Source organism: Gadus macrocephalus, chromosome 2 (assembly GCF_031168955.1).
Source record: "Gadus macrocephalus chromosome 2, ASM3116895v1".
Classification (NCBI taxonomy): Eukaryota; Metazoa; Chordata; class Actinopteri; order Gadiformes; family Gadidae; genus Gadus; species Gadus macrocephalus.
Window position 1 is genome coordinate 758,328 of NC_082383.1, and position 22,735 is coordinate 781,062.

Consider the following 22,735-nt stretch of genomic DNA (forward strand, 5'->3'; position numbering starts at 1 on the left):
TGTCTAGCCTGCTAGCTGTGGATAGGAGACTAGAAAGTGAGGACATCGATATACATCTTGGGTCAGTATCTTTAATGTTTTCCAATTAAAAGCAGGACATTAGTGGCAGAACTCACGCCGTGCAGCTTTGGCGTGACCTTATCTAAAGTCCTAGTTTCAGGAAGTCTTTAGACCGGCAGGATGAGCAGTCAGTAGCAGGCGGTAGCGAGTGAGACCAAAGGAGATGGAACGGGAGCGGCTGACGTTGACACGAGTCACATGACTATCATACGACGATATGATCGGTCGAGTCACATGACTCAGACCACTCCACAGAACACGGTTATAGGAGCACGAACATTAGACCTAGACATTAAACACACCAGAGTAGAACCGTCTCACATCAAACATGAGGTTCATGTTTCTCCTGCTCCACCTCCTCCACCTCCTCCTGCTGCTTCCGGCCGCTGCACCTTGCGGGCGCGCATGGCCATGACCTTGAAGAAGAGGGCGGGGCACAGCGTGCGCAGGTAGAGCGCCACGGTGGCCAGCGGCCCGGCCAATAGGACGTCTTTGCTCCGCCTCCGGACGGCCTCCAGGACAGCCCGCGCCACGTCCGCGGGGTCGCGACCCATCGCCGTGGTCCGGTCCAGGACTAGAGCCGGGGGGGGGGGGGGGGGGGGGGGGTCTATGGGTTAGGAAGGCTTGACGGTGGCTATGGTTGTTGTGTGCCCTTTGGCTCTTAAAGACGCACTGATGTGTGGAAGCTTTGAATGGTGTTACCAACTGAGCCCCTCTCTATGCTGAACCCAGCTCCTCCTCCTCCTCCTCCTCCTCCCTCCTCCCCCCCCCCTCCCTCCTCCTCACCTCCGTACTGCGAGCCGTCCCCCGTCATGGCGTTGCGTGACAGGTTGGTGCGGATGTACCCGGGGCTAACCACGCTGACCTCCAGCCCGTAGCGCTCCACCTCGGCCCGCAGGCAGTCGAAGTAGGCCTGGGTGGCGTGTTTGGACGCGGCGTCTGGCGGGAGAGGAGCGGCGGTCAGAAACACTCTGGCGGGCGGCTAGCCCCGCCCCCAACACGGCGCGCTCAGAGGGGACTCACAGGCCGAGCGGTGCGGGATGGCGATCCGGCCCTGGATGCTGCTGATGACCACAACATGGCCGCTCCGCCGCCGCACCATGGAGGGCAGCAGGGCTGAGGAGGGGAGGGGAGGGGAGGAAGAGGAGAGGGGGGGAGGTGAGGAGGGGGAGGAGGAAGAGAGGGGGGGAGGAGGAGGAAGAGGGGGGGAGGAGGAGCATGAAGGAGATAGCAACATAAAAACCCGAACAGAAACACAGAACGACCTGAGGAAGAGTGGCCTAAACAGGATCCTGTCTTCAGCTCGCCTCTGATTCAGACGTCACATTATGTGTCACATGATGCGTTTTAACGGACCTTGGGTCAGGGCGACGGGTCCGAAGTAGTTGGTATCCATGACGGCGCGCTGCACCGACAGGTCCGTCTCAAGGATGTTGCCGCGGTAACTGATGCCGGCGTTGTTGATGAGGACGTCGACGTTGCCGTGGAGACGCAGGATCTCCTCCGCCGCCCGCTCCACTGCCCCCGCCTCCGACAGGTCAAAGGTCACCGTGCTGGGGGGGTGGGTCTGGGAGGGAGGGGACATCGTCCAGAATAAACTAACTCAGGTTACTTCACCCCCCCCCCCCACCTGTGTGTGGCCCCGCCCCCTGGTCCCTACCTGTGTGTGGCCCCCGGTCCCTACCTGTGTGTGGCCCCGCCCCCTGGTCCCTACCTGTGGGTGGCCCCGCCCCCTGGTCCCTACCTGTTTGGCCCCGCCCCCCGGCCCCTACCTGTGTGTGGCCCCGCCCCGCCGCCTCGTTCAGCTCCTCCACCGTCTCCTGCAGCCGTCCGGCGTGGCGCCCGCACAGAACCAGCCGGGCCCCCGCCGCGTGGAACACACGGGCGCACTCTGCAACATCGGACATCACAACACGCACAACATCACAATGCGTCCCATCACACACAACAACACCACAACATCCCACAGAATGTGTGTTGGTTGGTACATCAGAGGTTAGACAGAGGTGTAGAACCCCCCCTGGTCATCATGAGTTGGTTCGCCCCGCGGCCTCTGACCTCTGCCCAGCCCTGAGCTGGCCCCCGTGATGACCACCACAGAGTCCCTGACCCGGGCCCCCGGCCGGAGCCTCCGCACCATCCTGAAGAGCAGCAGGACCCCCAGGCCCCCCAGCACCAGGGAGAGGGGGCCCCCACCCATCACACGCTCCAGGGCAGCGGCTCCACCAGCACCACCTGCAAGAGACCAGCAGGCGGCGTCACACACACACACACACACACACACACACACACACACACACACACACACACACACACACACACACACACACACACACACACACACACACACACACACACACACTTTACATGTTCTTTATCACGCGACTATATATACGGTGCTGGAGACGATCGGAGAGAAATTCGTTGTGATTTAACAAAACACTGCCACAGTTATCTATCTTCAACAGGCTACATTGCTCCCTGTTTGGTGAACCTTCTTAGTGTCAGACAGACATGCTACAGCTTTGAGGCAACTAGTCAGCTAATGCTAACCTCGGTATGAACCGACTCACCTGCTGTAGTTTATACACACGGAGGTGACAGACACTGATGAAGAGGATCAGTTAGATCATAGGAGACGGCTGGAAAGAACACACAATTGGAATAACTACCGTTTCAAAACCCGGAAGAGTTACCAGGATGCACCAGTGCGCCCCGGGAAGTGGCGCGCACTGCATTGTGGGGGTTGACGTTTGACACATTCACGGGAGCATCGAACCAACATTTTAAAAATTGGAAGAGTAATTTCGCATATATTTTGCGTGAATTTATTTATTATAGCATTGGTCTGGTTGTCCCTCAAAAATAATCCATAGAAAAACATTATTTTGTTGGTTGTATAACCAACAAAACCGAAGGCATTTAAATGATTCCAGTAACAAGGACCACAAGGGTAAGGATAATTTCTAGCAACAAATGACTTAAAATATATATTTATTTAATCTCTGAATTTATTGCTTTCACTGTAGAATCCAACATTCATTATTCAAATTGCAACTGTGTAGGTCTACACGACAAGTTATTGACCGCGGCATACCAATGCCCGAAACAGTGGTGACGGCCAAACAAGTCACTAAAGTACATTTTTCTACCTTTCTACCTTAAGGAGGTTATGTAGACGCGTTCACCCGTTTCTCACCAGAGCAAGGAGCGAGGGAGGCTTGAGTGGAGACCACCGTATCATCCACGGCCTCTTTCAAAATAAGAGCGGAAAATAATAAATCCCTCGAAATTGTATCGTTAAAGAACTGAAGACAATCACACACTGCCAATTCACGGTGATGACACCTTCACACTTAGTTACATAATCAGAACATTAGGTCCACCTGCTCTGTTCCACTTAATACTCTCTACATACATTTTGATAAACGTTGAAACCACTGTCATTTTGTTGGTTGTAGGAATTCTGAATCATTGAAACCCAGACCCCTTATTCCAAGGTGTTCGGAATCGTTGCATTGCTTGAGCAGAATTAGGGTACAACTGTGACCTTAAATGAATGAGATCTTGTAGATCTTTTTTTAACAACACCTAGAAGATAACTACAGCTGTGTTCCCCGCTCAAGTCCACTGTGTGGTGGTCATAAGTCATGCAGATGTACGTAAAACACATTTACACATGAAATAACATACGTGTTACTCTGTCCAGGAGACACTGTAGAATCTCTTTAATGAAAAAAAGCAAAAATAAAATACAGAAAGGTGAGTTAATATCCTAGTGTCTACGGGCGATGTTCAGCGAGTTAGGGACACGGTAAACTACATGGGGGGAGGGGGGGGGGGGGGGCAGAGCATGACGGTACTACTCAAAACACTCGGCCCGGTTCAAACTGCAACACTTTCTGTCCAGAAGACTCCAGACTCCGGTACCGGGAGGTCAGGGGTCAAGGGGCGGAGGTCGTCATTTACAGGCGGGGGACATTGGGGGGGGGGGGGGGGGGGGGGTCCTTCTGGTTTAAACTCCGTCCCGTGATTGTTTCAAGTTCAACATGGAAGCGGCCAACAGGCAGAGCTCCCTGGCCTGGTACCGGGTACCCTGATACCTCGTTACCCCGGTGACCGGGTGTCATGGTACCCTAGAACCGGCCTCTGTTCCTAACTTCTGGGGGTTCAATTCAAATTGATATTCAGATTTATTTAGTTATGTTTTAAACTCCTCCTCTCCAGCTGTGGTTGGCTGAGCCGGCCGCGGCGGCCTCATACGGCGTAGAGTTCGTAGATCTTCTTGGCGCAGTAGGCCAGGGCGGCCAGCGCTATCGTGTTGTGGAGTCTCTTTCTGTGCACGTCGTCGCGCCGGACCAGCACCACCGGCGTGGACGAGGTGAGCGTGTGCAGCGGCAGCCGCGAGAGTCTTTGGCCGTCGTACTCCACCTGGTACTTGCAGCAGGGGTCGAACTGCCACGAGATGCCGTAGAGGGCGGAGCACGCCACGCTCAGGGCGCCGGCGGGCAGCGCCACGTAGCGGGAGTACTCCGGGGGGAGGGACAGCGGCGTCAGCAGGCAGGCCGTGCCCGACAGCACCGCCGTCTTGTGGAGGCAGTTGCCCACGGCGATCCAGCGGGCGGTCTCGTCGCCGATGCGCGTGGGCTCGATGACGATGTACTTGTACTGCGCCTCTAGCGCCTGCTCCAGCTCAAACTCAAACTGGTCCTGGGCGTTCTCCCCGTTGTAGATCTCGTGCACGATGTAGCAGTCGGTGGCCGCCATCACTCCCCTGGGGGGAACACAGGAGGGCAGAGGTCAGACCACAGGAGGGTCACGTTGTCATGCCAACATCAGGGTACGTATTAAGAGTTCAGTTCGCACACTCACCCACCGTGACCCACATTACAGAATGCTTTTAAGCGTTAAATGGGACACATCTCCTAGCATGGAGCCATCAAAATCAGGACGTTAAGTTTCACCCCAAAAGACCTGCTAACGTGAACATCGATCTCCATTTAACACACAACCCTCACTGCACGAGTGAGATCCCTGCGATAAACTGGTTTGACAGAACAGCGTTTGAATGTCTCCATTATCAAGAGATAAAAATCCTTTACCAGATAAAATCACCATCAATACTTATTAGCGTATTACAGAGGACGGGAAAAACACGATCAGAAATGACGGGACAACTAGACCTCTCCAACTGCATAACTTCATCCACTACTTTAGTCATGACATTCCACCGCGGGCTAAGGGCAGGCGGGACTGTTGCTCCGTGACACTCAATCGGGCCGTCATATCACGACTTCCTAGATCGTATATTTTGAAATCGACTGGTTATGCGCTCCTTGTCATTAAGAGGCCTTCAAGGAAAGTTGACCCAAAGGAAAGCCACTCTGAAAGGGCATCGGGCTGACCAGCGTCCCCCCGCCGTCAGACCCCCGCAGCGAGCTGCACCCGGGGTTGATGGAGGGGGACACGTTACACCTTCAGCCCAAGGGGGGTCGGTCCCCGTAGCAGGAGGAAACGCAAGGTTGGTCCTAAGTCGTTCTGAGCTAACGATAGCCTTCAAGCTCCCAAAGGAGTCAGTGATCAGGAGTTCTGCTGATCGGCTCTCTCGGAGCAGATCGATAACGTGGAGCAGCACGTGTCTGGGGCCTCCTGCCCTCCTCCAGACAGCCCCTGAGGACCGTATCCGGACCCCCGCGGGTCAACGCATCACCTGAGGAGCCAGGCGCCCGATAACATTCAGGCTAGCTGTTAGCCGCTAACCTTAGCTACCGATGCGATCGCGCCCCGCTCAGCAACGCGAGGAGCCGTTCGGTTTAGAACCCGAGGCTCCGTGCGCGGAGGGGGTACGGGTTGCGTGGACCGCAGCGGGAACAAGAGGTCCCGGTAACGGACAACCGTGCAAAGGTAAGGTTTAGCGGACTGACCTCTCCCTGTTTACTGGGACAGCGCGCCTCCTTCCCAGCGACGCCATGTTGGAGATGCAACGCTGACTGCGGCTGACGTTTCACGGAGCTGGGGGTTGTGGGTATTGAGGTGTCAGGAAGCGCCGGGGTAATGGGTTGTGCACCACTGGGAACTACAAATCCCATCGTTGATTTTACGCGGCGTAATATGACGTAGTTACAATATCATGTGAGAGAGGTCAGACTATAAATTAACATCATTACATAACTTCATACTTTATACAACCCAACGACTTTGTCGACGAACTGTATTACAATTTTCAAAAAGACACGACAACAACAGACTCAAAAATATAAAGATGGATCGAACTGACACACTTGGGAACACCGTTGGGAAATAACAAATCATTAATTGTAAATCCAAACCGACAAATGTTTGCAGATGCTTTGACAGATCGACTTTTCCCACAAGCGCTTTCTGGCAGTCTGAGGGGTCTCGGGTTGCAACGCGTGATGGACACGTTCGTCTATTGGTCAATAGATTGTTAGCTAATACTAAATATGTTTCGGAACATTGTGACATTTGCACAACTAATCCGTCAAATCTTCAAAATGACATCATTGAGTAAAAACAAAACCGGTAATTGGATGTATGGGTTTCATATAAGGAGTTTTTATCAACCTGTGAACTCTGAATAATGCATGTCTCCAATAGTGGAGGTCTTCAGCTCAGTTGATTCCTGAATAGGCTACATGAAGGCAGCATTATAACCACTGGGAGGACTGGTATGTCTCTAGCCTGTCTGCTTCAGGCTATTGTCAAAATAACATTTGCACACAAGTATAACTTTTATTTATGGAAAAATAAAAATAATAATAATTGATGGTTTGGATAAGATGATTGCAATGGTTTAGGTTGAAGGTGACCACCGTTGTTTTGAAGCGACCCCCCAAAAAACTGGCCGCCAGCCAGTATCCAGTGACAGAGAACCCCCCCATAAAGTTGGGAGTAGAACTCACAGCAACAAAGTGTTCTATGAATTATGTTCGGTCTTAAAAACAAGTATTTACACCGGTTCCTCATTGGTTATAGTAAGCGTGATCTGAGAACGTGAAGCGGTTTGAATCCTGTGGCTGGAGGTCAACACCGCCCGGACACGTGTTCAACTATTTATTAACAAACAAACAATGAAAAACAAGAATCTAATGCATCTGTAGGGTCAGTTCATGTAACTATACAATAATTACATAGAAGTAGCTTAAAAAAGAACAGAAAATAGCAGAAAGGCCTAGCACTAATCGCCCTGTGTGGCCCCCAGTGTCAGTCAGCAGAACACCTTTCACTTCCTGTGCAGATTCACCTGAAGGTTTGTTTAGAGTGGAGGAGGAGGAGGAGGAGTGAGGAGGAGGAGTGAGGAGGAGGAGAGGTGGAGGAAGAGGAGGAGGAGGTGTTGGTCCCAGAGGAGAGGAGGAGGTGTTGGTCCCAGAGGAGAGGAGGAGGAGGAGAAGGTCCCGGAGGTGTTGGTCCCAGAGGAGAGGAGAGGAGGAGGTCCCAGGTGTAGATCAAGTGTAACTATTGACCTGGTTTGTAGTCTCTCAGTGCTTAGTGCTTCAGAATGAGGACGACTCAAACGGCCTCCAGGTAAATAACAAACCTATTCCTGAGTGAGGTCTCAGCTTACGCCCACAGAACCCTCAACGAGACCATCACCTCAGGGAACACCGAAGAACAACTGAATCATGGAAATGAAAAGTGACAAACTGTGTATCCCTAAAGCACGGGGCTCTAGTGACGGTGTGGGGGGGGGGGGGGGGTTAGCTTCTATATGATCTATTATTGCACAGCACAGTGGGAGAGCCAGTCTATCTCTACGTGTCTATGTCTCTCTGCTGAGACAGGTTGATCCATCTTTGGTTGTCCAAGGATGGATGGTGGATATTAGATTGAGCTCTTTGGTTCTGAAGTTCACAAGTTGTTTTGACAGAGTGACAGAAGAAGAATAAAAAATAACACAAAAACAGCAAAATACACAACTCCGAAGTCGCACATGATGGATATATTCTGCCCTAAAAAAAAACAGGATCTGAAAAATAGCCTTCGTCAACCCAACCCCACATGCCCTTTGGAGAATAATACGACCTTGAAACTAAACAAGCCTATCTTATCCTAAACACAGAAAAACCCAGATCAGAAATATATTTTCACTTCTCCACACGTAGCACTGATCGAACCCTTCAGTTTGACAGACTAAAGTATCCCAGGTCACGACAAAGCTTCAGGGTGAAAGATCAACGCTAAATAAAAAGCAGTAGCGTGAGGCTAGCTAACCTCGAAGCGTCACAACCTAGAACAGAGTTCCCCTCGTGTTGACCTCCTCCACTCCTGGGTCAAGAGGACTCAACAAACAAAGACATGCAGGTGCTGCCGCTGGCCTGTACCCTGAAGAGGCTCCTCCTGGCTGGGGAAGAGTAGCTCGGCCGGCTGCTTGTGTTCTGGTGAGTCACGGCGAGTGAATCACTCACTCATCTCCCAGCCGTCCCTGCCCGAGGCCCGCAGTCCGGCTCCTCGATGCGGGCCGCCGAAGCCCCTCTGTGTTCATTAAGTTACATAATGTCTCGTTAACCAGGGGCTTGAAGACCCTGTGATGTGGACATCCACCCCCCCCCAAAGTATGAGGAGAAGATGTCTCTCTCGTTCTCTCCCTCTCTCCGTCCGTGCGGGGGTGTGTGCCCTGGTCCTCCTCCTCCTCCACCCAGAGTAACCCCTCCTCCACACCCCCCCCCCTCCTCCTCCACCAGCTCACTGGTAGATGTGCTCAAAGTAGCGTGGCTGTGGGTTCTCCTTGACGTACTTCTGGATGTACCAGCAGGTCAGGTGAGCCTTCAGGTCCTCCTCCACCACGAAGTCCATGGCGGCCTAGAGGCGGCAGAAACAACAGGACATGAACCCAGCATCCACGTGATAACAGAGCACACGGGTTGAACACGTCAATCTGAAGTTTCTGAGGCAAACTTTTGGTGATGCTGGCGGTTGGTCAGACGCGTTATATCTGGTCAGAAATGCAAGCTTTAAGATCGCTACATAAAAACACATGACATGCATGAAATCTGTTTTAGTGATTGGTTAGAAAAGTGCATCGAAAGTCAATGCTAATTCGAAATTCAATACTCGATTCAATACTACGTTCAAAAGGACCGTCTGCAAGACGGTGGGTTGAATTTCGGGCTCCCCGCCCCATGCCCGCTACCTTCGCCAGGTGCTTGGCGATGCCGCGGCCTCGGTACGCGTCGGGGACCTCCGTGTGCTGCAGGTCCACCGTCTTCTTCCCCACGTACTCGTACAGCAGCACGGCGCGGTCGTGGGACCCTGAGCACAGACACGGAGCGTCAACAAGTGGTCGCCTCATCCGTTCATACACGTTCATCATCAGCCCAAGCCACCGGGTAGGATGTCAAAAAAATGCTTTGACGCAATCACGGAACAATGTTGATCAAACACCACACTGACGAAGATTCCTCTAAGAATGCCAAATGTAACGGAAGCACGAATCACACGCTGTACAAAGGACTGGTTCTTCTGGAACCCGATGACCCCGTTCCTCAAATGAGCGATACCAAAGGTCTAGGACCCCACGATGGACAACGGGCAGGGTGGGAGTGGATCCACTGGGTGGGAGTGGATCCCATCCACCGGTGGGGAATGGATCCACTTAGTGGGCCCGACGGACCAGGTGGAGCGGGTTGAGTGGTGCTTCGGGCGACGGCATCATCATCACACCCCGACCTGCAGCGCTTCACCAGCGGCAGCTCCAAACCCCGGGGATTGAAGCCCCGCAGGAGAGGCTGTCCGCGGGCGGTCGGTCGTTCCCCCGTGCTGGACCACCAGGCTACATGTAGCCAGCTAGCTCCCCGACGTGTTGTTGAACTTACCATTCAGTCTGATCACAAACTGGCGTCTTTTCTTATCGTGCTCAACGTTGATTGGAGAGTTGTTGATTTCGAGGACATTTAATTGTGATCCATGTGCCATTATCGCTATTCCAGAGGGTGTTAAACGGGGACTGCTGAGCGCCAGGACGAAGTGGAGCAGTGAGAAATGGCCCAAACAGATTCATGGAGACCAGAAGCAAAACACTACAGGGAAATCAGCTGTGGCGTCACGTGACGGCGGACCAATGGGAGGAGAGGAGCCCCGTCTGGACGCCAGGTGGCGCCAGAGAGACTCGGTAAATACCAGCATGGACCACGCTGCAGAATAGGGTATTTCTGCTCTGCTGTTTTATTGCAAAGGATGTGATTTTAATCGCCAATTTCGCCATACCAGCTCAATCGTATGATCTCCCAGAAGAGCCATTCGTTTATGTACTGAAGCAGTTTATTACGCTTAATCTTTAATGACAATTGTAAGCACATCGTTGGTTTAATTATTAACCATGTTTAAGACAATATATTGGACCAATTTAGACTGCCAATGAATATGCATAATAACATTGATATGACCTTAATCTAACTCAATCAATCTTAAATTAAATCATAACATACCTGTAAAAGGAAGAAGAAAAATACTCTTCAATAGTTAGGCCTACACAATAACTGCAAGAGGCTTACAAAATGATTTATACTGAAATATATCATATTTATCTGCAACAATCTATTCACTATGGATGCCTCAATTATTTACAAGTTGTGTCATAATATTATCCTGTTCTATTATAAAGTAGAGCAGTGAATAGCGGGTTAGAGACCAACCCTCACTGAAATGAAAGTATGTCCTTGAGGTAAAACTATAACCTTGTTCCAGTGGGACTGAGCACCTTCTGCTGGGCACAGTCTGCATGTTTCCAGACATGAGTCTGTCCGGTTCATTCACTCGTCTCCCTCGCTAAAGCTGTTTCTCCTAATCCCCCAAACTAATGGGTTGTGTCAACTCCTCTGTTGGATTAGGGGTCCGTGTGTGCGCAGACACCAACACACACGCCTTGTTATTATGGTAGGCTACCATGTTCCCCTCCTGTTGATAGGATCACAACGCGCTTCATGTGAAGAACACTCCGGGACGAAACTCCATGGACTACAACAGGAATGGTTTGGAGCAATGTCGAAGAAACTAAAGTAAGTACGTTTCTGGCTGAATGCTCTCCAGAGTAAGACTCTTGTGTTTGATTTGATCCTGTATATAATACTAGGCTATATCCACGTCCCTGATTGGTCCTAAACTCAACACCACCCGGCTATGGTCTCAATGTGTATGTCATGTAAACATAACGTTCATAATCATTTAGATTTGGAAAATCGAATTAATTAGTCAATGACACAAATTGGCAATTATCTTTTTAATACATGATACTTAACGCATAAATAATTTCATTAGCAACAGCATACTTTGGATTTGGAAAAGCGGGATTCCATTTCTAGTCTATTCTGTTTTTCTTCTTGTAACATTGAGAACATTTCACCTGCTGGCTGATATGATTGATTGATTCTGTTCCGCTGAAGCAGAGGCCATGAGGCACCAGCCACCAAACCGACCCCTAAGAAACGGGTGAGTTGTCAATCAGCAGCTGATACTGTTTTTGTTTCAACGTGTCATCTGTTTAAATGATGCCCACACGGTACAAGTGCAGTACATACACGGTTACCCCAATGCACAATAGTTAAGCAGACAGCTGGTTATGAGACAGGAGAACGTTGATGCTGCTGAGTCAGGACTCGGAGTCAGGAGTCTGGGTCAACTCTGAGTCAGGACTCTGAGTCAGGACTCTGTATCAGGATCAGGACTCACTGAGACCTGACCCAGAGTCCTGACACCGCTCCGGCCTCGGCTCATTGATCCTCCGCCATGCGGTCCAGTCCAGATTTATGTGAACGTCGAAGGCTCCGCATTGGGCAGATCACGCCTCGCTCTCGCAGATTGGAATTGACTCGACTCATCTGTGATTAAGCTTTGGCTGTGCGCGCGCGCCCCCGTGTGTGTGTGTGTGTGTGTGTGTGTGTGTGTGTGTGTGTGTGTGTGTGTGTGTGTGTGTGTGTGTGTGTGTGTGTGTGTGTGTGTGTGTGTGTGTGTGTGTGTGTGTGTGTGTGTGTGTGTGTGTGTGTGTGTGTGTGTGTGTGTTTGATGCATGGCACTTAAGCAAATTAAAAGATCCCAGGGATTAAAAGATACTCTCTAAGGTTGGACAACGAGTGCCTCAGAAGACGTTTGGTAAGGAGAGGTGTTTAAGCTTTACGCACCATTTAACACTGGGCAGTATAGCTGTTCCATGTTGTCTGCTCTGTGTGTGTGTGTGTGTGTGTGTGTGTGTGTGTGTGTGTGTGTGTGTGTGTGTGTGTGTGTGTGTGTGTGTGTGTTTGTGTTTGTGTTTGTGTTTGCGTTTGCGTGTGTGGATTCCCTTCTCAACCCCCCCCCCCCCCCCCCCTCCTCTTTCTGCTCCGGGATAGGAACGAGACGCGCCCGCCGGAGAGGGTGAAGGTAACCCGGCTGGTGGTGTTAGCGCTCGGAGGAACAGCGGGTCTGGTGGTCGTGAGAGCAGCAGGAGCACCAGTTCATGGGGCAGCAGCGGGAACGTGGGAACCACCACACACACTGCCCCCATCGCTTCCAGCAGCGGTACCGGCAGCTCCAAGCCCAGTAGCGCTCTGAGCGGCCGGGGCCGGAGAGCCGAGGGCCGAGGGGCCAACCCGGCGGGGTGCAGCAGCCGCAGCGCCCCGTCCCTCCCGCCGCCTTCCGCAGGTCCGCTCAGGAGCTACCGCTCGCTGAGCCGGCTGGACCAGGGAGCCGCCAGGGACGGTAGGACACTCGGGTCCACTCGGTCGTCTTGTCTTATGTTTTCATTCACATTTATACGTGAGCGTGTGCGATACATTTATTTGGTGATTGTTTTGTACAGTATTACTATGACTTATGTTTACATTCTAGCCTTAACCTTATTCTGCTCTACTGTAGGCTACTCTAGAAGTCATTCATTAGTCGTTGTAATCTAATGCTCATACACTGTGACAACGCAACAGTATAGAAAGAAGACACAGAACTCATCAAAAATGAAACAACTTGATCCCGAATAGAGCCGTGACCCATGAGCAACGTCCGGTTGTGTTTTCAGAACCCCCGTCTGCACGCGTCATGCCCAACTCCCGAGTCAGACGTGGACCCCCGTCCTCGGCCCCCGGGTGAGCTCCGCTTCAGACCCATGATGTAACGCGCTACGAGGCGGGTGTGGGCAGTCAGTGGTCTCCGTCTGACGAAGCAGACCGTCTCTGTGGTTCCCTCAGGGCTCACGATGTCTCTCAGGGCTCATGATGTCTCTGTGGTTCTCTCAGGGCTCATGATGTCTCTCTGGTTCTCTCAGGGCTCATGATGTCTCTGTGGTTCTCTCAGGGCTCATGGTGTCTCTCTTGTTCTCTCAGGGCTCATGATGTCTCTGTGGTTCTTTCAGGGCTCAGGTGGGCAGCGTCTCCCGCAGCGAGGCCGATCAGCTGGGAGGGATGGACTCCTGTCCTCCGTCCAGTGATGTTCGTCAGCCGCACCATCATAACCAAACAAGGGTAGGATACCTGGGAATTGTTCAAATTAAAACTTTGTGAGGATACCTGGATAAAGAATATCCTTAAACAACTAGTAACTTTCTCAGGGATTTGAATCAAGATGTCTTGGTAACCCAAGCATCGCTTTGGTCAGATGGGGGTAGCGGACGCGGGGTACGCGTACACTTGCTCTCCCCCCCGCACTTTTTTACAGCCATTACAACCATTCAATTCATTTTTAACACGTGGAAACACGTTTTTCCGAGCCACCTTTGAACGCACCATGAGCAGACGGAGCCAGGTGGCAAACACCGCTATCGTGTTGTAATTTAAATCACAGAGACGTTGATTCAGATCTTTTTCAAGCATGTTCAGCAAACCAGCAGCCAAGAGGCAAACAACTTCACCTTGTTTTTTCCAAGCAAACCGTCTAAATTGAGTAATACTGTTGCATTTTGTTTAACTAAATGATGACTGACTAATATATGTCAATATATCAAGTTAAGCTAGTTAACTATTGTTAACTGTTACCTATGTTAAATCGCTTGCTAGGTGCAGAGGTGATAGTAACTAGTGACAATTACTCTGTTACATTTCCTTGAGTAACTTTTTGGATAAATTATACTCTTAAGAGCTGTTTTACTGCAAAATAACAACCGTGAGAACTTTGTGACTAGACCATGACTGACATGTGATAACACCATGTCTGGGAGCACCCAGTATTGCTTTCATGGAAAATGGAATGCACCTTGCAGTCCATGCTAAGTTCGAAAAATACATATAGTCTAATAAATTAATAACAAATGTCGCAGACGTCACCCAAGGTCCAAAGAAGGGCCACAAATATTAACATCACAGTAACTGTTGAGGATAATCAACATCGAAAATGTATTACTTTTTATTTAATGTAACCATTATTTCATTTGTATTACATTATTGTTTCTACTTGGGTCTAAAAGAAATCTAGAAGTGAAAATATTATTTTATAATATAGTTAATCAGGAGAGCCTGTAGCCTTAGATTCCCTTAGTTCAAAAGGTAAATACTGACATGGATGTTTAAATATGTAGTTTATATTTAAGGGTTAGACTTTTTGTTTATTATTTATTTGCAGATATTATTTGACTACTGCATTATTTGTGTTTTAAAGAAAGCAGGTATAGGTCATACCATTTGTCTTAGTCAGTGGAGCAAGTAAGTTACATATTAATTTAGTCTTTCGGCCTGTAGTATATAAACAAAATGAAGCAACTGTCCCATATTTCTAACTGCATACGAAGTAGACATTGAGACTCACCAAAAATGGGCACTATAGGACAGTGATCATGATTTGTCTCAATATCAGTATAACAACAATGGGTAAAATAGCAATGGCTGCTGGAATGGCCATAAGTAGGTCTGTATATGCAGTGTAAGCTTGTCCAGGCCCTGCAAGTCAGGATGTAGGCTATGAATCGGAATGAATAGTAGGTAAATAGGTAGTGGCCATCCCCAAAATGCACCAGAATACAGGAAATCAAATCTATTTAATTCAAAAAATTGTAGGGGGGGAACCTGAGACCCCCTGACCCCCTGTCTATTACTGTGCCCCACCAACATTTTTGAACACCAGCCGCCACTGGTCTTAGTCTTGATTGCACATCTGTTTTGTCATAGTTGACGACGGCAAATGTAAAATAGCTACATCTTCATGTCGATATGTTTATTGTTGTCACTTTCACTCGTCACTTCTTGCCATTCAATTAAATTATGTTGCTTATTACCCTGTTACCTTGTCACTTCCATTCCATTTTGGTGCTGATAATTTGAAACAAGAATGGTGTTTTACAGAACTTTTCGTGTTCAGTGTTGTCATTTGGCACTTAATTATCGGGCTACTTACCCTGTAGATGCTCGAGGGTCGGTCCCCTGGTGCTGTGCTGTTTGTGGTTTTGTAGCCACTAAGGAGAGGTGCAACTGAATGCGAGAGGATGATAAATCACTCAATAGACCTCTGAACAACTTGTCCCCCTCACTTCTGAAGTGATGGCTACGCCCCATCATTGCGGAGTTTGGCCGCTCCGTTCTGAGCTCCTCTCCCGCAGAGGACCCGGTCCTGATCGTTCTGCCCCCTGCTGGTCATCGACAGCCACTGTTGTTCTGGAGGAAGAACATAATAGAATATTGCGCTAAATATCAGTTTGTTCCCTGCAGGCTGAAGCAGCCGACCGCAAGAAAGGATGGATGATGCGCCAGGACTCAAAGGGACAGGTGAATCTATGGATGGATGAAGGAAGAATAGATGAATGGATGAACAGATGATAGGATGAGGGAGCCTCCCTGATGCGCTCTCCTCTTTAATGCAAACAGAATTCAGCTATCTGAGTCTGATGAAGTGAATCCCAGTGCTCCCACTGACTCTGATCTCCCCTTGCAGTGGCAGAGACACTGGTTTGTGCTGGACCACCAGACCCTCAGCTTCTACCGGGACCCCGCGGCTGAAGAGGTTTGTGTCACTGTCTGTAGCCTAGGACCCAGCCCCTCCCATCAGGAGGTCAGAGGTCAGGGTCTGACCCCCGGTACTCTGCGGCCCCTGCTGGTGTGTTTCAGGCGTTGGAGGCGGACGGGGAGATGGACCTGTCTACCTGCTATGACATCACAGAGTACCCCGCTCACAAGAACTACGGCTTCCAGGTCCATGTGAGTGACACACACTGTGATGGCTCAACCAGTACGGATTATCCTGGCTGTAATAGTCACTGCTGATAGCCCGTCATGTTACCCAGCTGATATGCCAGCGTGTGCATGTTCTCAGACCAGAGATGGAGTTCACACGCTGTGCGCTCTGACCTTCGGGACCAGGCAGAACTGGGTCCAGGCGGTGCTGACCAACACGAGGCCTGACCTTAACCGAGAGGTCAAGGGGTAAGGGGACGGCCTGCTCTTCAGGATTTATGTATCTGATCAAATGTGTGTGTGGTATTCTTTATCTCAGTTCGCCTTATAAAACGGGCCGTCTCCTAGTGAACGACGGGGGTTGGAAGGCCCTGCCTCTGGAGAGCCGTCAGGGAGCACTGGGCCAGCCCCTCAGTGATCGATAGCCCCCTGAGGTCGGTCCGACTCGTACACAGAAGTCGTCTAGGGCGGTTAATTCAAGGCTCAAGCTATTTACACTAAATACTGCACACAGCACTATTGCATGCTGGGAATTCCTAATGCCTCCCCCCTCGGTGCCAAGCAGGGTGAGCATTTAACGAAGGAAAGGCAGAAACACACGGAAACAGAGGCGGTACTAACAACAAAACACACGTCCGTAGTCCCAGTGATCCGGCACGCTGGGTGCTTGGGTTTTGGGCTGTCCCTCACCCAGCGTCTCCTAACAGCCGGACCGGGAGGTTACAGTCCACTGAGGGCCGAGCCGACGAGGCCGGCTCCAGGGAGGGCGACGGCCGGCCAGCGGGCGCCCCTCACCACCGCTCTGTGTCTCGTTACAATTCAGCGTTTCTACAAAGTCCTCGGGGCAAGACGGCGGCAGACGGGCCCGGCGCGCGTCATGTGACCCCCCTGAGGCCCGCCGCCGGTCATGTGACCCCTCTGAGGCCACGTCCCAGCAGCCTCAGGAGGAGGCGCAGGAGCAGGCGGCGGAGGCTGCAGACGGGGCCGCCCTGCTGTCGGAGTCTCCCTCCCCCGCCGTCTCCTCCTCCTCCTCCTCCCCGGTCCCCAGTGGGCTGCCCTACCTGGAGGAAGAGGAGGAGCCAGAGGAGGAGCCAGAGGAGGAGGAGGAGGAGCCAGAGGAGGAGGAGGAGCCAGAGGAGGAGCCAGAGGAAGAGGAGGAGCCGCAGGAAGAGCCGGCCGTGTGTCACCGGCGGCCGCCCGTCGCCACAGCCTCTGATCCAGGTGAGCGGGTGAACGCGCCGTCAGGAGGGATGGTACCTATCAGGGTGTTGTGTTCTGATACGTTATTCAGGAGTCCTTCTCCAGTTCATCATCCTCTGTGGCTCCTCTCTGTATCATCTACCCCTCAGGGGCAGCGGATCCCTGCGGTGGTGTGGGGAGGCCTCCGGGGTCAGAAGGGGACGGAAACACTGAGGGGGGAGAGGCCGAGGGGGGGGAGGCCGAGGGGGGGGAGGTGGGGCAGGGAGGGCCGCGGGTGGAGCCCTCGGCCCCCGTCAGCTACGCCCGTGGCACCCCACAAGAGAAGGAGAAACCGACGACTGAGACGAAAACTGGACAGCTTCTGGAAGAGGTGTGGTCTATGCGTCTGTCGGCCAACGATCTGTTTTTACTGTTTCAGTCCTTTTTGCTCCTCTGTACTGATTAACTGATTCACCGTGGACGCTCCCTGGCTGGCTCACAGCTGGACCAAACCCAGCGGGAGCTGACCCGTCTGCAGCAGCTGAACAAGAACCTGCAGGATCAGCTGGAGCGAGAGAGGCAGTACCTCCTAGCAGGGGAGGTTCAGGTACGACGCATCACACAGAGGAACGTCATCAGACTTCAGATTACTTTATAATACAAATAATAATAATTATATTAACCTTAAGGCTGATGTGTGACTACACCTGCCCTAACAGGCTACATGCATACATTTAAATTTAGTGAAAAAGCGAATTACAAAATTGTTTGAAATATTTCCCTTCATGAGTTGCAAAATGTCTTCTTTTAGAACGGAGCTTCAAGTTCACCGTCGCAAGCGACTGCTTTCCACCGGCTGCAGAGGATTAACCACGACCTCGGCCACGAGCTGGCGGATCACAGGCCACACCAAGAGGAGGGCAAAGAGGCGGAGCTCCGCAGGAGGGTGGAGCTGTGGGCGCAGCAGTCCCAGCTGCAGCTCACCGGCGCCGCCGCCGCTCCCGCGTGCGTCCAGCTGGGGAAGGACCGCCGGCCCTCTCAGGACCGACAGCACCCTCAGGAACAGCAGCACCCTCAAGACCGCAGAGAAGAGTGGGAGCGTCAGATCACATCTCTGCAGTCCCAGCTGCAGCAGAGTGAAGACCAGAGGAGGGAGGCGGAGAGGTCCCTGCTGAAGCTGCAGCAGGAGGCGCAGCAGCAGGCGCAGCAGGAGGCGCAGCAGGAGGCGCAGCAGCAGGCGCAGCAGCAGGCGCAGCAGGAGGCGCAGCAGCAGGCGCAGCAGCAGGCGCAGCAGGAGGCGCAGCAGCAGGCGCAGCAGGAGGCGCAGGGCCACCAGGCCGTCCAGGCGGAGGCCGACCTCCTGAGGGAGCGGCTCCGCGAGGCGACGCTTCGCCTGCGCTCCAACGAGGAGGCACAGGCCCAGAAGGAGGTCCGCCTGCAGAAGCACCTGGTGCTCCTGCAGGAGAGTCAGGACCGGGAGCGCAGGAGGCTGGCCTCGGGCCTGGACCAGGCAGAGCGCCTCTCCCTGGACCTCCAGGAGAAGCTGGCCAGAGCAGAGCAGCAGGTGCAGAGTCTGAGTAAAGGCCCCTCCTGGACCAGGGACATCCAAGAGGCTCAGCAGCAGCTCCAGGAGGAGCTGGCGTGCACGGTGGCTGCCGTACAGACACTACAGGACGAAAGAGAGCAGCTCAGATGCCACTGCCAAGAGCTGGAGAACCAGCTGGGGGAGGTGGACGCAGAGGTGGACAGGTTGCAGAAGCGCCTGAAGACAGAGGAGACGGACTACTACAACCTAGAGCACTCATTTGAGCGGGTGAGCGAGGACCTGCAGCTGGCCCAAGGGAAGGTGGAGGAGCGGGAGGGAGAGCTGCAGGAGATACGAGAAGGTTACGAGAGGCTTCTGGACCGCAAGGAGCAGGAACTCAGTGAGGTCTTATTGAAGATGGAGGTTCTGGGGAACAGTCTGGAAGAGACCGAAGTTAAACTCAGCGAGGTGCTGAAGGTAAGCTCATGTGCTTCTCCTGAGCAGGACCAGTCTGTGATATCGGTGAAGTATGACCAAAGGCAGAAGGACGAAGCCCCTCTCGATATGAGCAACGGCCTTCCTAAGGTTCGGTCCAACAGCCTGACGTCCACCGGTCTAACCGGCATAGAGGTCAACCAGCAGAACATCGATCCACCCGATGAAGAACACGCCAGAAGCCGGTCTCGTTCGATCGACCCCTCGTTCCAGTACTTTGTCACAAACGAAGAGGACCAGGACAGGTTCATGGCTGTGATCCAGGTCCTTGAGACCAAGCTCTATGTCACGGAGGAGAAGCTCAGGAACATTACCCAAAGACTGGAGGACCACCAGAGTCACATGACGTGCCAGGACCCTCACCTCTGCTCTCAGCTCACTCAGAGCAAAGCCACCGCGCAGCACCTGAGCCTGCTGCTCCACAAACAGGCCAAGCAGAACCAGCGCTTCGCCCAGCAGACGGAGCGCCGCTCGAGGCTACTGGTCCACACGTTCAGGGCTGCGCTGGCGGCGGTGGAGGCAGCGAGGCAGACACTGTTCGCTCTGCATCACAATCTCAAAGACGGCCACAACAGAATCGACGCCACAGAGCTGGAGAAACAACTCGCCACCGTAGTGGCCTGCCTCCAGCAGGGAGAGCAGAACGCAGAAGAACAACAGCAGGAGTCGTACTACTCCATCAGAGAGGAGAGTAGGATCAACAGGAATGAGATATCAACGGGGGATGAGATGGTCATCCTCAGTGACACTGCTTCAGACGTCCTGGAAGGGAGCGCTGGCAGACTGTTGGTGAACGAGGCACTACTGGTAGAAAAGATGATTCTTGCCCTGCAGAAGAGAGAAGGCATTGCCCTCTTACAACTGGAGCCAAGTACCCATGTTGGAGATGTTGTGCAAAGATTAAAATGCTTGACATCTCAGAGAATAGATTTAAAGAAGGAACTAAACAGCAGCGAGTCTCTGAACTGTGCCATTGGCAGAGTGTGTGCTGAGGCAGAGGTTATATACACAGCTTTTAAATTGCAGGGGCAATATGGAACTTGCTGGCAAGCCCAGGAAAAGTGTCCTGATCCGACCTTAATAACTAAAACAAGCGTGGCAGATGTTTGGCCGCCAGAGTTTGCTGCTCACGAAGAGCAAGGAGATCCAGAAGACGGAGGCAGAGAAGAGGCTAGCGAGTCCTTCAACAAGGACAAAGAACAACAAGTGGAAGCTAGACTCGTATCCCAGCTCCAAAGAAGGGCTCAAACCTTACGGGAACTCTGCAAAGAGCTCCGCGATATCGAAGCAGGCAGTGAGAGCAGTGTCGACCAAAACGTGGACACTCCTTCCACTGCAGACTCTAAATGGGTACGGGAACAGGCCATCTTGATCTACCTTTATGAGAGACTCTACTTGGATTTCAATCTAGAAACGCTGCAACGCAAGGAGGAGCACGACCGACAGCGAGCACTGAGCCAAGAGCAGGAAGCGGTTCTTCTTGAGGAGCAGAAACAATGCAGCCGGGACCTGGAGCAGCTCCGACAGGAGAAGACTGTCCTCGGAACACAGCTGGAGGAACTCGAACAGAAGAGAACGGTCGCAGAGGCCGGCAACCACCAGCTTCTGGAGAACATCCAGACCATCGAGAACGACCACAAGGAAAGGATCATCAAACTGGAGAAGCAGTTCCAAGAAAAGATCAGGGAGCTGCAGCGCATCCACGAAGAAGAGATGAAGCACTTGGTGGTCTACTTTTCCAAATCCGCCTCCGTTTCTGACTCCAGCACCTCACCATCGGACACGAGCAAACCCAACGCCGCCGTGGAGACCGTCGGACCAGAGGAACCTTCCTCCAGACCAGAGGGGCAGCAGGCGGAGCTGGAGACGGAGGGCCAGACCGCAGGAGCGGAGCTGGGAGGCCAGACGGGCGACAGCGACGACACCTCGACCATGAGGAAGGCGTACCAGGCAGACTTTGAAAAACTGAAGGTAAATAAATCATGAGGCATTCATCCATTTAATCCACAAACCAGTACGCTGTGTAGATAGTATCATCAATAGATTAGCTGTACAGCCATCGAACACGGTCATTGAACCCTGTGGTGTTTGTTCCCCGAAGGCCTCGTGTGACCAGGGTATCAACGCCATGGAGGAGATGTACCGGCGGCTGGTGGAGGACCTGAGGCAGCAGCACACCAGGGAGGTGGCGGAGCTCCTCAAGGAGAAGGAGGAGCTGCTGGAGGAGGAGACCGCCGCCACCATGGCAGGTAAACAAAGGAGCATCCCACCTAGCATCCAACCTAGCATAGGAGGTAGCGTCTGACCTAGCATCGGACCTAGCGTCGGACCTAGCATCTGACCTAGCATCCAACCTAGCATAGGAGGTAGAGTCTGACCTAGCCACTAAACTGTCTGGCCTAGTGTCTGACCTAGCGTCTGACCTAGCATCGGACCTAGCATCTAACCTAGCATCTGACCTAGCATCCAACCTAGCATAGGAGGTAGCGTCTGACCTAGCATCGGACGTAGCATCAGACGTAGCATCTGAAGTAGTAGCATCTGACGGAGCATAAGACATAGCATCTGAAGTAGTAGCATGTGGTGTAGCATCTGACCTAGCATCGGACCTATCATCTTACCCATCATCTGACCTAGCATCTGACCTATAATCTGACCTATCATCTGACCTAGCATCTGACCTAGCATCGGACGTAGCATCAGACCTATCATCGGACGTAGCATCTGACCTAGCATCGGACGTAGCATCGGACGTAGCATCGGACGAGGCATTGGACGTAGAATCTGACCTAGCATCGGACCTAGCATCTGGTGTAGCATCTGTAGTAGCCTGGAGGATGGCAGGCCGTCAAAGACCCTGACCTGTTTGGTGCTCAGCGATCGTGGCGTTGAAGAGGACGCACCAGGAGGAGCTGAGGAGGAGCCGGCAGTCCCAGCAGCTGCTGGAGAGCGGCGACCTCGCCCGGCTGCACGCAGAACACCAGTGAGGAGCCGCTCCTTCACCACACAAAATACAGTATACATCACTAACAGTCATATGGCATTAGCTAACCATTAACAAATGACTGACAAAATCCTCCATTGAATGTGTGGTGTGGTGGTGTGGCGTGGTGGCGTGGTGTGTCTTGTGGTGTGTCTTGTGGTGTGTGCGTGCGTTGGGCTTGGTGTCGCGCTCGGCAGGAAGGAGCTCCAGGCTCTGCGCGAGGAGCTGGAGGTCCTGTCGCTGCAGCACGCCCACCGCTGCGTGGAGAACGCCGAGATGGTCCAGGAGCTCCAGAGGGAGAGGCGGGCCGGGGCCCGGAAGGAGAGCCAGGGGCCAAGGAACCAGGAGGAGGGCCGGGGGCCAAGGAACCAGGAGGAGGGCCAGGGGCCAAGGAACCAGGAGGAGGGCCAGGGG

At 52.4% G+C, this 22,735-nt stretch overlaps 4 protein-coding genes across 5 annotated transcripts; 1 reads left to right on the forward strand and 3 right to left on the reverse strand.

The window, feature by feature from the left end:
• Positions 1-53: 53 nt before the first annotated feature.
• On the reverse strand, positions 54-3,591 carry dhrs7b (dehydrogenase/reductase (SDR family) member 7B). 2 transcript variants are annotated; one of them, XM_060068934.1, is made up of 8 exons: positions 3,260-3,591; positions 2,634-2,702; positions 2,119-2,295; positions 1,833-1,951; positions 1,417-1,627; positions 1,084-1,176; positions 847-999; positions 54-634 (listed from the first exon to the last, which is right to left on the reverse strand). In XM_060068934.1, exons 3-8 carry the CDS (start codon positions 2,258-2,260, stop codon positions 396-398), a joined length of 957 nt encoding a protein of 318 aa, XP_059924917.1. In that variant the 5' UTR covers positions 2,261-2,295; positions 2,634-2,702; positions 3,260-3,591; the 3' UTR covers positions 54-395. The 2 variants fall into 2 exon arrangements, with proteins under 2 accessions (XP_059924917.1, XP_059924909.1); XM_060068926.1 differs by lacking the exon at positions 2,634-2,702.
• A 675-nt stretch (positions 3,592-4,266) lies between these two features.
• Positions 4,267-6,121, reverse strand: tmem11 (transmembrane protein 11). The gene is made up of 2 exons (XM_060069212.1): positions 5,985-6,121; positions 4,267-4,834 (listed from the first exon to the last, which is right to left on the reverse strand). Exons 1-2 carry the CDS (start codon positions 6,029-6,031, stop codon positions 4,318-4,320), a joined length of 564 nt encoding a protein of 187 aa, XP_059925195.1. The 5' UTR covers positions 6,032-6,121; the 3' UTR covers positions 4,267-4,317.
• Positions 6,122-6,788: 667 nt separating this feature from the next.
• natd1 (protein NATD1) lies at positions 6,789-10,029 on the reverse strand. The gene is made up of 3 exons (XM_060069410.1): positions 9,894-10,029; positions 9,212-9,330; positions 6,789-8,880 (listed from the first exon to the last, which is right to left on the reverse strand). The coding sequence occupies exons 1-3, from the start codon at positions 9,991-9,993 to the stop codon at positions 8,764-8,766; spliced, it is 336 nt and encodes a 111-aa protein (XP_059925393.1). The 5' UTR covers positions 9,994-10,029; the 3' UTR covers positions 6,789-8,763.
• A 25-nt stretch (positions 10,030-10,054) lies between these two features.
• On the forward strand, positions 10,055-22,711 carry LOC132470106 (trichohyalin-like; the record flags this gene model as incomplete). Its single annotated transcript, XM_060068290.1, has 17 exons — positions 10,055-10,189; positions 10,985-11,075; positions 11,460-11,505; positions 12,402-12,750; positions 13,064-13,130; positions 13,397-13,505; positions 15,678-15,734; positions 15,901-15,969; positions 16,074-16,163; positions 16,279-16,388; positions 16,963-17,360; positions 17,489-17,709; positions 17,821-17,925; positions 18,130-21,309; positions 21,440-21,587; positions 22,216-22,321; positions 22,519-22,711. Coding segments are annotated over exons 2-17 (5,265 nt in total), but the record flags the coding sequence as incomplete, so codon positions are not given.
• Between the last annotated feature and the right edge of the window lie 24 nt (positions 22,712-22,735).

Bases quoted from the DNA above. Each gene is read 5' to 3' on its own strand.
- dhrs7b (XM_060068926.1), bottom strand. From the start codon at position 2,260: ATGGGTGGGGGCCCCCTCTCCCTGGTGCTGGGGGGCCTGGGGGTCCTG. The intron at 1,952-2,118 runs GTCAGAGGCCGC...CCGATGTTGCAG, and splicing joins CAGCTCAGGGCTGGGCAGAG to AGTGCGCCCGTGTGTTCCAC. The intron at 1,628-1,832 runs GTAGGGGCCGGG...CCTCCCTCCCAG, and splicing joins CGGGGCGGGGCCACACACAG to ACCCACCCCCCCAGCACGGT.
- tmem11 (XM_060069212.1), bottom strand. From the start codon at position 6,031: ATGGCGTCGCTGGGAAGGAGGCGCGCTGTCCCAGTAAACAGGGAGAG. The intron at 4,835-5,984 runs GTCAGTCCGCTA...TGTTCCCCCCAG, and splicing joins GTCCCAGTAAACAGGGAGAG to GGGAGTGATGGCGGCCACCG.
- natd1 (XM_060069410.1), bottom strand. From the start codon at position 9,993: ATGGCACATGGATCACAATTAAATGTCCTCGAAATCAACAACTCTCCA. The intron at 9,331-9,893 runs GTAAGTTCAACA...GTCTGTGCTCAG, and splicing joins GTTTGTGATCAGACTGAATG to GGTCCCACGACCGCGCCGTG. The intron at 8,881-9,211 runs GTAGCGGGCATG...TGCCGCCTCTAG, and splicing joins TCGCCAAGCACCTGGCGAAG to GCCGCCATGGACTTCGTGGT.